General features: G+C 40.4%; 1 protein-coding gene across 4 annotated transcripts in view; it reads left to right on the top strand.

Annotated features, from left to right (window-relative positions):
- The window catches only part of LOC133550944 (potassium voltage-gated channel subfamily KQT member 4), a 136,915-nt gene extending 130,356 nt beyond the window's left edge, over positions 1–6,559 (top strand). For all 4 annotated transcript variants that reach the window (XM_061897115.1, XM_061897112.1, XM_061897113.1 and 1 more), the window contains 3 exons: positions 1,943–2,081; positions 4,831–5,039; positions 5,136–6,559. In XM_061897115.1, the coding sequence (XP_061753099.1) occupies positions 1,943–2,081; positions 4,831–5,039; positions 5,136–5,151 (364 nt within the window). In that variant the 3' untranslated portion in view covers positions 5,152–6,559. The remainder of the gene's footprint in view (positions 1–1,942; positions 2,082–4,830; positions 5,040–5,135) is intronic.
- Positions 6,560–15,000: the final 8,441 nt, after the last annotated feature.

The following is a 15,000-nucleotide window of genomic DNA, read 5'->3' as shown; positions in this document are numbered from 1 at the left end:
GCCATGTAAAATCACTAATGCTAATTAGTAGCATGTCAGTGGCAAAGCGAGTGTATGTTAGCATCAAGCTAGCACATTTTTGGAAAAGAGGAGCCCTACTTAAAGTTACAGTTGTAAGTCCAAGATGTCAAATGACATTTCTGTATAGTTTATAGTGTGTTGGATGGTCAGTTCAGTTTTTGCTGAGTCCAGCCAGTCTGTGCTTTATGAAGTCTTTTGTTGCTCCCTAAAAAGTGTTAATACTGTAACTATAGTACTTATGACGCACCAGCTGTTTGATCGTAACGTGCATCTTAGTGGTAGTTTTCATTAACACATTTAGAAGTGTTGAAACCGCCATGTAAAATCGCTAATGCTAATTAGTAGCATGTCAGTGGCAAAGCCAGTGTATGTTAGCATCCAGCTAGCACTTTTTTGGAAAAGAGGAACCCTACTAAAAGTTACAGTTGTAAGTCCAAGATGTCAAATGACATTTCTGTATAGTTTATAGTGTGTTGGATGGTCAGTTCAGTTTTTGCTGAGTCCAGTCAGTCTGTGCTTTATGAAGTCTTTTGTTGCTCCCTAAAAAGTGTTAATACTGTAACTATTGTACTTATGACGCACCAGCTGTTTGATCGTAACGTGCATCTTAGTGGTAGTTTTCATTAACACATTTAGAAGTGTTGAAATCGCCATGTAAAATCGCTAATGCTAATTAGTAGCATGTCAGTGGCAAAGCCAGTGTATGTTAGCATCCAGCTAGCACTTTTTTGGAAAAGAGGAACCCTACTAAAAGTTACAGTTGTAAGTCCAAGATGTCAAATGACATTTCTGTATAGTTTATAGTGTGTTGGATGGTCAGTTCAGTTTTTGCTGAGTCCAGTCAGTCTGTGCTTTATGAAGTCTTTTGTTGCTCCCTAAAAAGTGTTAATACTGTAACTATTGTACTTATGACGCACCAGCTGTTTGATCGTAACGTGCATCTTAGTTGTAGTTTTCATTAACACGTTTAGAGGTGTTGAAATCGCCATATAAAATCGCTAATGCTAATTAGTAGCATGTCAGTGGCAAAGCCAGTGTATGTTAGCATCGAGCTAGCACATTTTTGGAAAAGAGGAACCCTACTAAAAAGTTACAGTTGTACGTCCAAGATGTCAAATGACTTTTCTGGATAGTTTATAGTGTGTTGGATTGTCAGTTCAGTTTTTTTGCTGAGTCCAGTCAGTCTGTGCTTTATGAAGTCTTTTGTTGCTCCCTAAAAAGTGTTAATACTGTAACTATTGTACTTATGACGCACCAGCTGTTTGATCGTAACGTGCATCTTAGTGGTAGTTTTCATTAACACATTTAGAAGTGTTGAAATCGCCATGTAAAATCGCTAATGCTAATTAGTAGCATGTCAGTGGCAAAGCCAGTGTATGTTAGCATCCAGCTAGCACTTTTTTGGAAAAGAGGAACCCTACTAAAAGTTACAGTTGTTAAGTCCAAGATGTCAAATGACATTTCTGTATAGTTTATAGTGTGTTGGATGGTCAGTTCAGTTTTTGCTGAGTCCAGTCAGTCTGTGCTTTATGAAGTCTTTTGTTGCTCCCTAAAAAGTGCTAATACTGTAACTATTTTACTTATTACGCACCAGCTGTTTGATCGTAACGTGCATTTTAATTGTAGTTTTCATTAACACGTTTAGAGGTGTTGAAATCGCCATGTAAAATCGCTAATGCTAATTAGTAGCATGTCAATGGCAAAGCCAAACTATATTAGCATCAAGGTGTTAGTCATCAAATAATGCCGGTTTGAGCAAACTGCAGCTAGCCTTAGCTAATTTAACCAACCCCCACTCCTTAATGCTTCAGTCACACAGGATTCTCACAGGAATGAGGCAAAAACTAACCCTGAACCACTGTTCCTTACCTAGTTGTGCCTCCGTTACACGTGTACATTATTGTGCTCTGTCCCGTGCTAGAGTGGACCAGATCATCGGGCGAGGGGCCGTTCAGCCCGACAAGAAAGTGCGGCCAGAAAAGGGCGAGAAAACGCCGCCAGAGCTGGACTCTCTGGACGAGCTTAGCATGATGGGCCGTGTGGTTAAGGTGGAGAAACAGGTACGTGCCAGCAAAAAAACTAAAAAAAATAACAACTCCAGATGTCAACGTTAACGTGTATATCTTAATATACGCGTATATTAAGCGGTAGAGCGGCCGTGCCAGCAACTTGAGGGTTCCAGGTTCGATCCCCGCTACCGCCATCCTAGTCACTGCCGTTGTGTCCTTGGGCAAGACACTTTACCCACCTGCTCCCAGTGCCACCCACACTGCTTTAAATGTAACTTAGATATTGGGTTTCACTATGTAAAGCGCTTTGAGTCACTAGAGCTATATAAATATAATTCACTTCACTTCAATTAATGAAATATGGTAATAATCATGTATAAACGCAGAGTAATCACGCCTTTTATTTTGCCCGCACATGCTCCATAACCGTAACCCTGCTTGTTTAATACGCTTCAAAATAACCCCCTTTAGATAAAACGTCGTTGTAAGATTGGGCATTTGAGTCAACATTTCTCCGTAGAAAAGTGTAAAATAAAGTGATACAAATTCCTTATTATTTTTGTACATTATTGCACAATATTTCACATTTGACTGTGCATTGTGGACAAAATAGTTCCAACTGATTGCTTCTGTGACTTCTAACATGTAGCTGCAGTGTGACCGAATGACCAGCAGAGGGCGACTGCCCCATTTCTTTATTGTGTAAAGTCGAGATGTGACGTTCGCGAACGAGACGAGTCGTTTGAACGACTCTTTTAAGTGAACGATGAGAACCTACTCACAGTTGCTTGTTTGAAAACCGTTTCTAAAGCACATGCGGGTATGACGTCACCCGACTGGCAACTCGACTAGAAAATGAGTCAGGCTCAAAGAAAAAAGCAGCATTTAAAGTCACTTTTTTAAATTTGTTTTACTTATATTTTATTTGTAGCCACTTTTCTGGTTATTGTTCTGATACATAAAAAAGTTTAAGCGTACACACACCAGGTAGAGACGATATGTATTCACATTTTTATTATGTCTTAATTTTTTTAAATATTTTTTATGTACATAAATACATTGTTTGTATATTTCTTCTGTATTGCTAAAATGCTCTTGTGATACAAAGTTTTTTAGGTGAGGGAAAATTCCAAAAGTATGTGGATATGACACCACCTTAAAAAATGTTTACAATTAAAAAAAAATATATATTTTAGAATAATTTACAGCAATTAAGTAATAATTGTGTACATTTGAAATAGTCTGTTCCACATCTTGTCTTATAACCACGAGCAGTGATTGTTTCGTTTTTTAAAAAACAACAACATACAACTAGATTGTAGCTGAGATAGGCGCCAGCGCCCCCCGCGACCCCGAAAGGGAATAAGCGGTAGAAAATGGATGGGATGGAACATACAACTAATTTTTTGAACGACTCCTCAAGATCCGACTCTCTTCAAAGAGCTATAAGTCCCATCTCTAGTGTAAAGATGTTCAAAAAGTTTTTAAAGGCCTACTGAAAGCCACTACTAGCGACTACGCAGTCTGATAGTTTATATATCAATGATGAAATATTAACATTGCAACACATGCCAATACGGCCTTTTTAGTTGACTAAATTGCAATTTTAAATTTCGCGCGAAGTATCCTGTTGAAAACGTCGCGGAATGGTGACACGTGCGCGTGACGTCACGGATTGTAGCGGACCTTTTGTTCCAGCCCGATCCCAGCTATAATAATCGCATAATTACACAGTATTCTGGACATCTGTGTTGCTGAATCTTTTGCAATTTGTTCAATTAATAATGGAGACGTCAAAGAAGAAAGATGTAGGCGGGAAGCGGTGTATTGCGGCTGCCTTTAGCCACACAAACACAGCCGGTGTTTCCTTGTTTACATTCCCGAAGATGAAGCTTTACTATGGAACAGAGCGGTCAAGCGAACATGGTTCCCGACCACATGTCAACCGTCAGGTTTCGTTGAGAAAATTGTGGTAATAGGTCGGCTCTTACCGTAGACATGAGCGAAGCTTGCGTCGTTCCTCGTGCACTTGTCAAAGAGGCAGCTGCGTACTGTCTTTCCTCCTCCGACCGGCCGCCCCCGAACGTGGGATGCTTCCACCGTGGAGGAGGGGGAAAAAAAGCTCAGCCCAGCCCGACCGGCTGCCTTCGCTTCGCTTCGTCGAGAAACGTGGTTTCCCTCAGAGACACTGGCGGTCACCACACCCCTCTGACTTTCAGGTACGACAGTATAATCTCACTAAAACACTAGTAACATAATAAGCAGATAAGGGATTTTCCAGAATTATGCTAATAAATGTTTCTAATAACATCTGAATCGCTCCCACTGCCCTGTCTTTTTTTTTTTTGTAGTCCTTCACTCTAACTTTGCTCATCCACAAATCTTTCATCCTCGCTCAAATTAATGGGGAAATCGTCGCTTTCTCGGTCCGAATTGCTCTCGCTGCTGGTGGCCATGATTGTAAACAAAGTTCAGATGTGAGGAGCTCCACAACCTGTGACGTCACGCGCACATCGTCTGCTACTTCCGGTACAGGCAAGTCTTTTTTACTAGCAACCAAAAGTTGCGAACTTTTTGGTCGATGTTCTCTACTAAATCCTTTCAGCAAAAATATGGCAATATCGCGAAATGATCAAGTATGACACATAGAATGGACCTGCTATCCCCGTTTAAATAAGAACATCTAATTTCAGTAAGCCTTCAATACTTGAGTGGGCCCGGAGGTGAAAAAGGCTAAAACCCGATGACTTCATGGATGAATTTGAATGTTGACGTTTGACGAGTCTTGTCATCCTTTTAGATTCAGTCCATTGACAACAAGCTGGACCTCCTGCTGAGTTTCTACTCACAGTGTCTGAAGAAAGGCTCCTCCCACCTCACCTTGTCCACCCTGCTGGACCCGGACCTTACCTCAGACTACCACAGCCCCACGGACCAAAGAGACCTCTTCCCGTCCGCCAACACGCTCAACAACATCTCCCAGTCGGAGAGCTGCAACTTGGAGTCGCAGTGAGCGTACACTACGGCGGCCCTCTTGTTTTTTGTTTATTTTTGCTCTGATTTTTTTCGCCTTTTTACCCTGGTCCTCTGGTCCTGCGTCCTCAGGTCGCTCCTCATGTGACTGCTACAGCCAGGGGCCACTAGAGGACTCCACCGGACCACCTTTTGGTCCTGCAGCGGAGGAGGAAGACAGAAAAACGGGGACAAACTATTTGACACAGACGTCATTCTGGTCCCTCACAGCGACGACGAGCAAGAGCGTGCAGAAGAAAGTCACAATTCGGTGCGTGACCTCCTCCAAGGTGCTTTTTTTTTTTCCACACGAATGGACAGACGTTGGCTAGAAAAAATCTCCATGTTTGCTCACTGCACGCTGGAGCGCGCCTCCGTGTTTACGTGCTAGCGTCGTTACACTTGGAAAGAGGTAACGCTGAAAGAAGAAGAAGAATGCAGCGTATTGCATGACTTAGAAGCAATGATCTGTGTGCCTTCTGCTAACAGACACCGCCATCATTCAGATTTGAATACTGTAAATATCCTCATTTGAGCGTGTCAACAACACCCGGGAGAGTGAATGAAGTGTCTCGTTCGAAGAGACAGGCTGACGACCCACCCGCCACTTTATTAGGAACACCTGCACAATCCGCGATAAAAGCCAAAATTAATTGGCGGTATTTATTTGACCATGTTTATGATTATTGTGCTGCAATACTGTTAATGAACATTTTAAATGCTTGTATTCAAAGTTAAAACAGCCACATTTCCACAAATATATATATATATAAGCTTTTTGGGATGAATCTGCAGTCCATCCATCCATTTTCTACCACTTGTCCCTTTCAGGGTTGCGGGTGCTACTGTATAACACGCTCTACATCCATGTATTGTGCACTGTTTTACAGAGATCAGTCCTACGCTACGTGTGTGTGTGTGTGTGTGTGTGTGTGTGTGTGTGTCTATATATATATATATATATATGTATATTTATATATATATATATATATATATATATATATATATATATACTGTGTGTGTGTATATATATATGTATATATACATACACACACATATATTTATATATACACACACAATGTACATATATACAGTACACATACATGTACAAAAGTACAGACATATATTTTATATATATATATATATACATAGGGCTTCACGGTGGCAGAGGGGTTAGTGCGTCTGCCTCACAATACGAAGGTCCTGCAGTCCTGGGTTCAAATCCAGGCTCGGGATCTTTCTGTGTGGAGTTTGCATGTTCTCCCCGTGAATGCGTGGGTTCCCTCCGGGTACTCCGGCTTCCTCTCACTTCCAAAGACATGCAGCTGGGGATAGGTTGATTGACAACACTAAATTGGCCCTAGTGTGTGAATGTTGTCTGTCTATCTGTGTTGGCCCTGCGATGAGGTGGCGACTTGTCCAGGGTGTACCCCACCTTCCGCCCGATTGTAGCTGAGATAGGCGCCAGCGCCCCCCGCGACCCCGAAAGGGAATAAGCGGTAGAAAATGGATGGATGGATATATATACATATATATATATATATATATATATAGAGTATATATATATATATATATATGTGTGTGTGTGTACTGTACATACATACATACATATATTGTGTGTATATATATACATGCATATATATTGTGTGTGTGTATATATATATATATATACATATATATATAAAGATATATATATATATATATATATATATATATATATATATATATATATGTATGTATACACACAGACACGCTATATATGTATGTATGTGTATGTATATAGTACATATATATGTGTGTATGTATGTTTACATGTGTATGTATTTATGTACTTTATTCGGGCGGAAGGAAGGGCTACACCCTGGACAAGTTGCCAATCAACCTATCCCCAGGTGCATGTTTTTGGAGGTGGGAGGAAGCCGGTGTACCCGGAGGGAACCCACGCAGTCACGGGGAGAACATGCAAACTCCACACAGAAAGATCCCGAGCCCGGGATTGAACCCAGGACTACTCAGGACCCTTGTATTGTGAGGCACATGTACTAACCCCTGTTGCAACATGCTGCCCTGTGTGTGGGCGTGCGTGCGTGCATGAAGGGAAGTGAAGTGAAGTGAAAAATGTTTTAATATAGCGCTTTTCTCTAGTGACTCAAAGCGCTTTACATAGTGTATCTAAGTTCCATTTAAACCAGTGTGGGTGGCACAGGGAGCAGGTGGGTAAAGTGTCTTGCCCAAGGACACAACGACAGTAACTAGGACGGCGCAAGCGGGAATCTAACCCGGAACCCTCAAGTTGCTGGCACGGCCACTCTACCAACCGAGCTAAGCCTCCCCATGCCGTGTGTGTGCATATACACTTAGCGTAGGATTGATCTCTGTAAAACAATGCTCAATACATGGATATAGAGCGTAGTGTGAAATAGAGATAAATGGGCTTTCGCACCCGCGACCCCGTAAGGGACAAGCTGTAGAAAATGGATGGATATATAGACTGCAGATTCATCCCAACAAGCTTATGTGTGTGTGTATGTATATATATATATATATATATATATGCCTGTATATATGAATGTATATATATATATGTATTATATATTTATATCTATTTGTATGTATATATGTGTGTATATATACATGTATGTATGTATATTAATGTGTGTGTATGTGTATATATATATATCAACGTGTAAGTGTGTATATATATGTTTATATGAATATATGTATTTATACATATGAATATATATATAATGTCTGTATATATGTATATGTACAGTTTGGGTGTTTGTGTGTGTGTATGTGTATATACATTTATGTATATTTGGCTGTATAATATTTTATTTATATATATATATATATATATATATATATATATATATATATATATATATATATATATATATATATATATATATATATATATGAACTGTCAACGGTCATACAAAAGTCCCTTTGGTGTTCTCAAAAACAATAACAACCATGTTGTACAATCATTAAAAAAAAAAAGTTTAAAAGTTAAATAATTTTTACCATGCTGTCTGCAAAGGACATATTGACGTGCTGTAACTAGGTGGAGAAGAGGAATGGTGGGGGTTCCCTCTGCTCTTTAAGTCTAAGTCCACAGCAAATCCCTCCTTTACATGATGTTTTGTTGGCTTTTTTGGGCCAATATAGAGTAACAAAATAATAGAAGTTGGTGAATGGCGAGAAAAGAAACACACGCTGAAACATTGAGAAGTTGCGGCCGAGTAATTGACTTTGTAAACAGAAGATATAACGCAGGGGGATGCGCCTTCCCAAAATGACCGGGCCCCTTGTGTACTTTATTACACAGGAATTGATATCATCAAAATGGCGTCAGACGAAATGAATGAAGCGTTCGCACACAGAGGCAGGCATATTTGGCGCGATCTAAAAGTGGGTCAATTAAAAAGTTTGCAACAGGAGCGCTTCGTAAAACGAGGTGCCACTGTTTAATCATTTATATCGGGGGTGCTGAAAAAAACGATTCACATCCCAATCGGATTGATTGATTGATTGATTGATACTTTTATTAGTAGATTGCACAGTACAGTACATATTCCGTACAATTGACCACTAAATGGTAACACCCGAATAAGTTTTTCAACTTGTTTAAGTCGGGGTCCACGTTAATCAATTCATGGAATCGGCGCGATTATCTACCCGGATTCTGAATAGATTCACTTTCCAAAATAATAGAAAATTATTATATTTTAAGAATTTATTTGTAAAATTATGTTTTTTGGCCATGTCCGCACTTATTTGCTGAAATCACATGTAATTCAAATGTAACCTGTGACCTCTTTAAAAAAAAACAAAAAAAAAACTTTATCATTTATATACCAAATAATATATTATGAGGATTGTGTTGAATCCAGAATTTATTCTGAAAAGAATCGTCATCCCAGGAATCAAATTAAATTGTTGAATTCACATCCCTAATATGTATGTTTAAAATACATACTGTATTATGTATTATTTTAATTATTTATGTGTGGAAAATATTTTTATTAAATCACCTTCATAAATGAAAAAAATATATTTTATTTTATTTTTTTAGATTATAAATAATTAATAGAAAATACATTTTGTAAAACCCCTAATAAAGGCCTGCTAGTGGCTGCTTTAATATGCACAGTAAACGTGCTCCACCTAGTGGTAAGGTGGGTAAACTGCTGTTGAAGAAAAAGTAGATATTGCCAGCACAAAACATATAATATTGTGTAAAATGTGATCTTAAACATTATTGTTGGATTGTGCAGGCTTCCCTAATGAAGCATCCTCGGTGTCGTCATGTATGAAGTCAGTCTAGAAAGTTCTTGTGCAGAAAAGGTTGCAAGACACAGGAAGTAGCGTGGCATGCTGCAACTACCTCTGAAGCCGCTAGAGGGCGCCACTAGAGAGCCTGCCCGACCGAATGCCTTGCATGATCTCTTTCTCTTTGCATGTCCATAAACAACCCCCCCTCCCCCCCTCACCACCCATCAATCACTGACTTGCCGCCGTTTTGACATTCCACCTTTGACCTCGCTCGCCGTCTTCTTGCGGGCGAGGAACCTTCTTTTTCGAACTGACAGCAATAAGCAATAAAAGCTAAGCGAGCGGAGTCCGATGTAGCAAAGTGTGTCAACTTGTTGACCTTTGAACCCCCGGACGCACCTGATGACGCGCGCCCGGCGGGAGTAGAGTGAGGTAGCTCACGTGATTAACTTATTAATTTATTACTTTCAATAAAGATATTTGGACTGTATGATGCTTTGGTACTTTTTTTTTTTTTTTTATACCCCGGGACCTTTGTGGGTCTATTTTACTGCCTTTAAAGATGACATCATGCAACAAAATGTTTATTTTGGAATCAAATGTGGCCACAGGAGTCAAAATGTGCAATGTCAGTCCTTTGCTAACTTATTTCTAGCCCAACCTTTCTACAAATCCCGTTTCCGTATGAGTTGGGAAATTGTGTTAGATGTAAATATAAACGGAATACAATGATTTGCAAATCCTTTTCAAGCCAAATTCAGTTGAATATGCTACAAAGACAACATATTTGATGTTCAAACTCATAAACTTTTTTTTTGTTTCAAATAATCATTAACTTTAGAATTTGATGCCAGAAACACGTGACAAAGAAGGTGGCAATAAATACTGATAAAGTTGAGGAATGCTCATCAAACACTTATATGGAACATCCCACAGGTGTGCAGGCTAATTGGGAACGGGTGGGTGCCATGATTGGGTAAAAAAGCAGCTTCCGTGAAATGTTAAGTAATTCTCAAACAAGGATGGGGCGAGGGTCACCAATTTGTAAGCAAATTGTCGAATAGTTTTAGAACAACATTTCTCAACGAGCTATTGCAAGGAATTTAGGGATTTTACCATCTACGGTCGGTAAAATCATCAAAAAGTTCAGAGAATCTGGACAAAATCACTGCACGTAAGCGATGATATTACGGACTTTTGATCCCTCAGGCGGTACTGCATCAAAAAGCGACATCAGTGTGTAAAAGATATCACCACATGGGCTCAGGAACACGTCATAAAACAACTGTCAGTAACTACAGTTGGTCGCTACATCTCTAAGTGCAAGTTAAAACTCTACTATGCAAAGCCAAACACATTTATCAACAACATCCTGAAACGCCGCCGGCTTGGCTGGGCCCGAACTCACCTAAGATGGACTGATGCAAAGTGGAAAGGCGTTCTGTGGTCTGACGAGTCCACATTTCATATTGTTTTTGGAAATATTCAACATCGTGTCATCCGGACCAAAGGGGAAGCGAACCATCCAGATATTTGGAAACAGAGGACGTGGTGTCCTCCAGAACAGAGAGGAAAATAACCATTCGGATTGTTATAGGCGCAAAGTTCAAAAGCCAGCATCTGTGATTGTATGGGGGTGCATTAGAGCTCAAGGCATGGGTAACTTACACATCTATGAAGGCACCATTAATGCTGAATGGTCCATACAGGTTTTGGAGCAACATATGTTGTCATCCAAGCAATGTTATCATGGACGCCCCTGCTTATTTCAGCAAGACAAGTGTTACAACAGCGTGGCTTCGTAAAAAAAGAGTGTGGGTACTTTCCGGGCCCGCCTGCAGTCCAGAACTGTCTCCCATCAAAAATGTGTGGCGCATTATGAAGCGTAAAATACGAGAGCGGAGACCCCGGACTGTTGAACGACTGAAGCTCTACATAAAACAAAGATGGGAAATAATTCCCCTTTCAAAGCTTCAACAATTAGTTTCCTCAGTTCCCAAACGTTTATTGAGTGTTGTCAAAAGAAAAGGTGATGCAACACAGTGGTGAACATGCCCTTTCCCAACTACTTTGGCATGTGTTGCAGCCATGAAATTCTAAGTTAATTATTATTTGCAAAAAAAAATAAAGTTTATGAGTTTGAACATCAAATATCTTGTCTTTGTAGTGCATTCAATTGAATATGGGTTGAAAAGGATTTGCAAATCATTGTATTCCGTTTATATTTACATCCAACACAATTTCCCAACTCATATGGAAACGGGGTTTGGACATTGGAGTTCCCCGGGACCCTTTTGTCCCCCATTGACTCCCTTTATAACGGCCATTTTTCCCTATACTGTAAACCTGTTATTTTATACCGCTTTTTCCGTGAAAACCAAATAAATCCAAGCATTTCCCTTTAGAAATCAAAACCCAAAATCAGTGAAGTTGGCCCGATGTGTAAATGGTAAAAAAAATTTTTTTTTTACAATGATTTGCAAATCCTTTTCAACCTATATTCAATTGAATAGACTGCAAAGACAAGATACTTAACGTTCCAACTGGTGAACTTTGTTTTTTTTTTTGCAAATATTAGCTCATGCCTGCAACATGTTTCAAAAAAGCTGGCACAAGTGGCAAAAAAGACTGAGAAAGTTGTGGAATGCTCATCAAACACTTATTTGGAACATCCCACATGTGAACGGGCTTATTTGGGAACAGGCGGGTGCCATGATTATGTATAAAAGCAGCTTCCATGAAATGCTAAGTTATTCACAAACAAGGACGGGGCGAGGGTCACCACTTTGTCAACAAATGTGTGAGCAAATTGTTTAAGAACAACATTTCTCAACCAGCTATTGCAAGGAATTTAGGGATTTCACCGTCTATCGTTCGTAATATCATCAAAATAAATCGCTGCATTGTTTGAATAATTATGTATAAGTTATCACACAACTCTTATACTTAAAGGCCATTGCTATAGTTATCTATTGTGCTCAAGTTGTACTTTTATATATCTGCTGACAGCCAAGGACGGACTTCGAGTACCTCAACGCAGATAAAACAGAGACAGGGCGAAGTCACGAGTGTCAGCACGTTTCCATTCTGGATAATCACGTAGTGTGTCTACTGGGGCCGCATGCATCACCCCTTCCTTCAGAATCAGCCTCAGTGATGTTAAGTAGGGAACTCCCGAATAAATAGAGGAGCGCGTGGGGCTGTACCTGAGAGCGCAGGGTGAAACTGTAGCTGAGTGTTCAGCCCAATACATTTCTCCTCATGAGCAAAATTGAACTCTGTCTCTGCGTGATTTCTTGCTTCTTGTCTTGTTTGATAGTTTGGTGTTTGAACCTGAAATGCACGTAAGCAGCAAGGCTGAAAACCAACATTGAAGGATAGGACAGGATAGGTCTTTATTGTCATTGCACAAGTACAACGAAACTTTGTTTTCAGCACAAACCTGTTCAAGATTAGACAAACAAACAGAGTACAGGGTTACAAAACAAGAACGCTGATGGGTCGCCATAAGTCGCCCCGTAAAAGATGGGAAAGATGTATATACATATATATATATCGAGAGGAGCCAGATGAGGTGGTTCGGGCATCTGGTCAGGATGCCACCCGAACGCCTCCCGAGGGAGGTGTTTAGGGCACGTCCAACCGGTAGGAGGCCACGGGGAAGACCCAGGACACGTTGGGAAGACTATGTCTCCCGACTGGCCTGGGAACGCCTCGGGATCCCCCGGGAAGAGCTAGACGAAGTGGCTGGGGAGAGGGAAGTCTGGGCTTCCCTGCTTAGGCTGCTGCCCCCGCGACCCGACCTCGGATAAGCGGAAGAAGATGGATGGATGGATGGATATGTATACATAAATAAATATGTATATATATATGTGTACATATATATGTGTATATATACATATGTATATATGTATATATATATACATGTGTATATATATATGTATATACATATGTATATATACATGTGTGTATATATATGTGTGTATATATATATATATGTGTGTGTTTATATATACATGTATATATGTTTATATATGTATATATACATGTATGTAGGTGTGGGAAAAAATCACAAGACTACTTCATCTCTACAGATCTGTTTCATGAGGGGTTCCCTCAATCATCAGGAGATTTTAATGGAAGCATTCACATACAATGGTTTATATAGAGCACAGAGTGGGTGGGTACAAGCAGGCGTAGGGTGTGGTGATTGGCTCATGTGTTACCTAGGAGGTGTTTCCGTCTATAGCGGCATGTTGAAATGATTTCACTGCGCTTGTTGAGAGATGATAGATCTGGATGATATATAATAAACAGTTTCTCTTTTAAGCATAGGTTGCATCTTTTATTACCACTGTTGTAAGGTGTGCTGGATGCAAGAATTTGCCATGTTATTGAATATTCAACATTATTGTCTTTGAGGTTCCAAATGTGTTTGCTGAGTTCTGTAGAATTCTGCAAAGTCTGGTTTCTAAAGGAGGCGTTGTGATTATTCCATCTTGTTTTGAACGCTCCTTCGGTTAATCCTACGTACGTGTCGGATGTGTTAATGTCCTTGCGTATTACCTTTGCTTGGTAAACGACTGATGTCTGTAAGCACCTTCCGTTGAGAGGGCAATCAGGTTTCTTGCGACAGTTACATTCATTATTGGTTTCAGAGTCGTTTAGTCTGAACTTCAAACTTCTACAGAATGGACATACCAGAACATAACTCTTTACTGGACAAAAGCATCACCAAATCATACAAAAAAGCGCAACCCAACACTTTACAGAACATCCACCTGGAAAACAAGCGGATCGCAACCGAACTGGACATTGAGGACAGGGTGGACGCCACAGCCAACAAAGAAGCCTTCATCACATTGAAGGACCACAAACCCAACTTCGCAAATAACCCAACATGCCGACTAATAAACCCAACTAAATCCGAAATAGGAAAAATCAGCAAAATAATCCTGGACAGAATCAACGCAAAAATCAAGGACAAAACACCACTCAACCAATGGAGAAATACAGCAGCAGTAATCAAATGGTTCAACAACATCCAAGACAAACAACAACACAACTTTATCTCCTTCGACATCGAAGAATTTTACCCTTCCATCACGCAAGACCTACTGACCCAAGCACTAAACTTCGCCTCGGACTACGACTCAATCACAGGCAACGAAAGAAACATCATCATCCACGCAAAGAACTCCACACTCATCCACAACAGTGGCAAAAAAAGAACAATTCAACATTTGACGTTACTATGGGGAGTTTTGACGGGGCAGAAACGTGTGAACTCGTTGGGAGTTTCCTCCTCTCCCAGCTTGCTAGCCTCAACCTGAACCTTGGTATTTACCGTGATGATGGACTGGCAGTGTGCTGCGCCTCGCCAAGGAGCAGCGAGAACACCAAGAAGCGCATATGCCAAATCTTCAAAGAAAACGGCCTACGGATCACGATTGAAGCCAACAAGCAAACCGTCAACTTCCTCGACGTCACTTTCAACCTGAGAAATAACAGCTACCAACCATTCACGAAACCCAACACAACACTCCAATACGTGCACCATGACAGCAACCACCCACCCACCACCACGAAAAGAATACCTACCGGAATTAATAAAAGACTATCGATGCTGTCATCCAGCAAAGCTGAATTCGACCAAGCCACCCCCCCGTACCAGAAAGCA

Source organism: Nerophis ophidion, linkage group LG04 (genome assembly GCF_033978795.1).
Source record: "Nerophis ophidion isolate RoL-2023_Sa linkage group LG04, RoL_Noph_v1.0, whole genome shotgun sequence".
In the NCBI taxonomy this organism is placed as follows: domain Eukaryota; kingdom Metazoa; phylum Chordata; class Actinopteri; order Syngnathiformes; family Syngnathidae; genus Nerophis; species Nerophis ophidion.
This window is presented reverse-complemented; position numbering and strand designations above follow the sequence as displayed.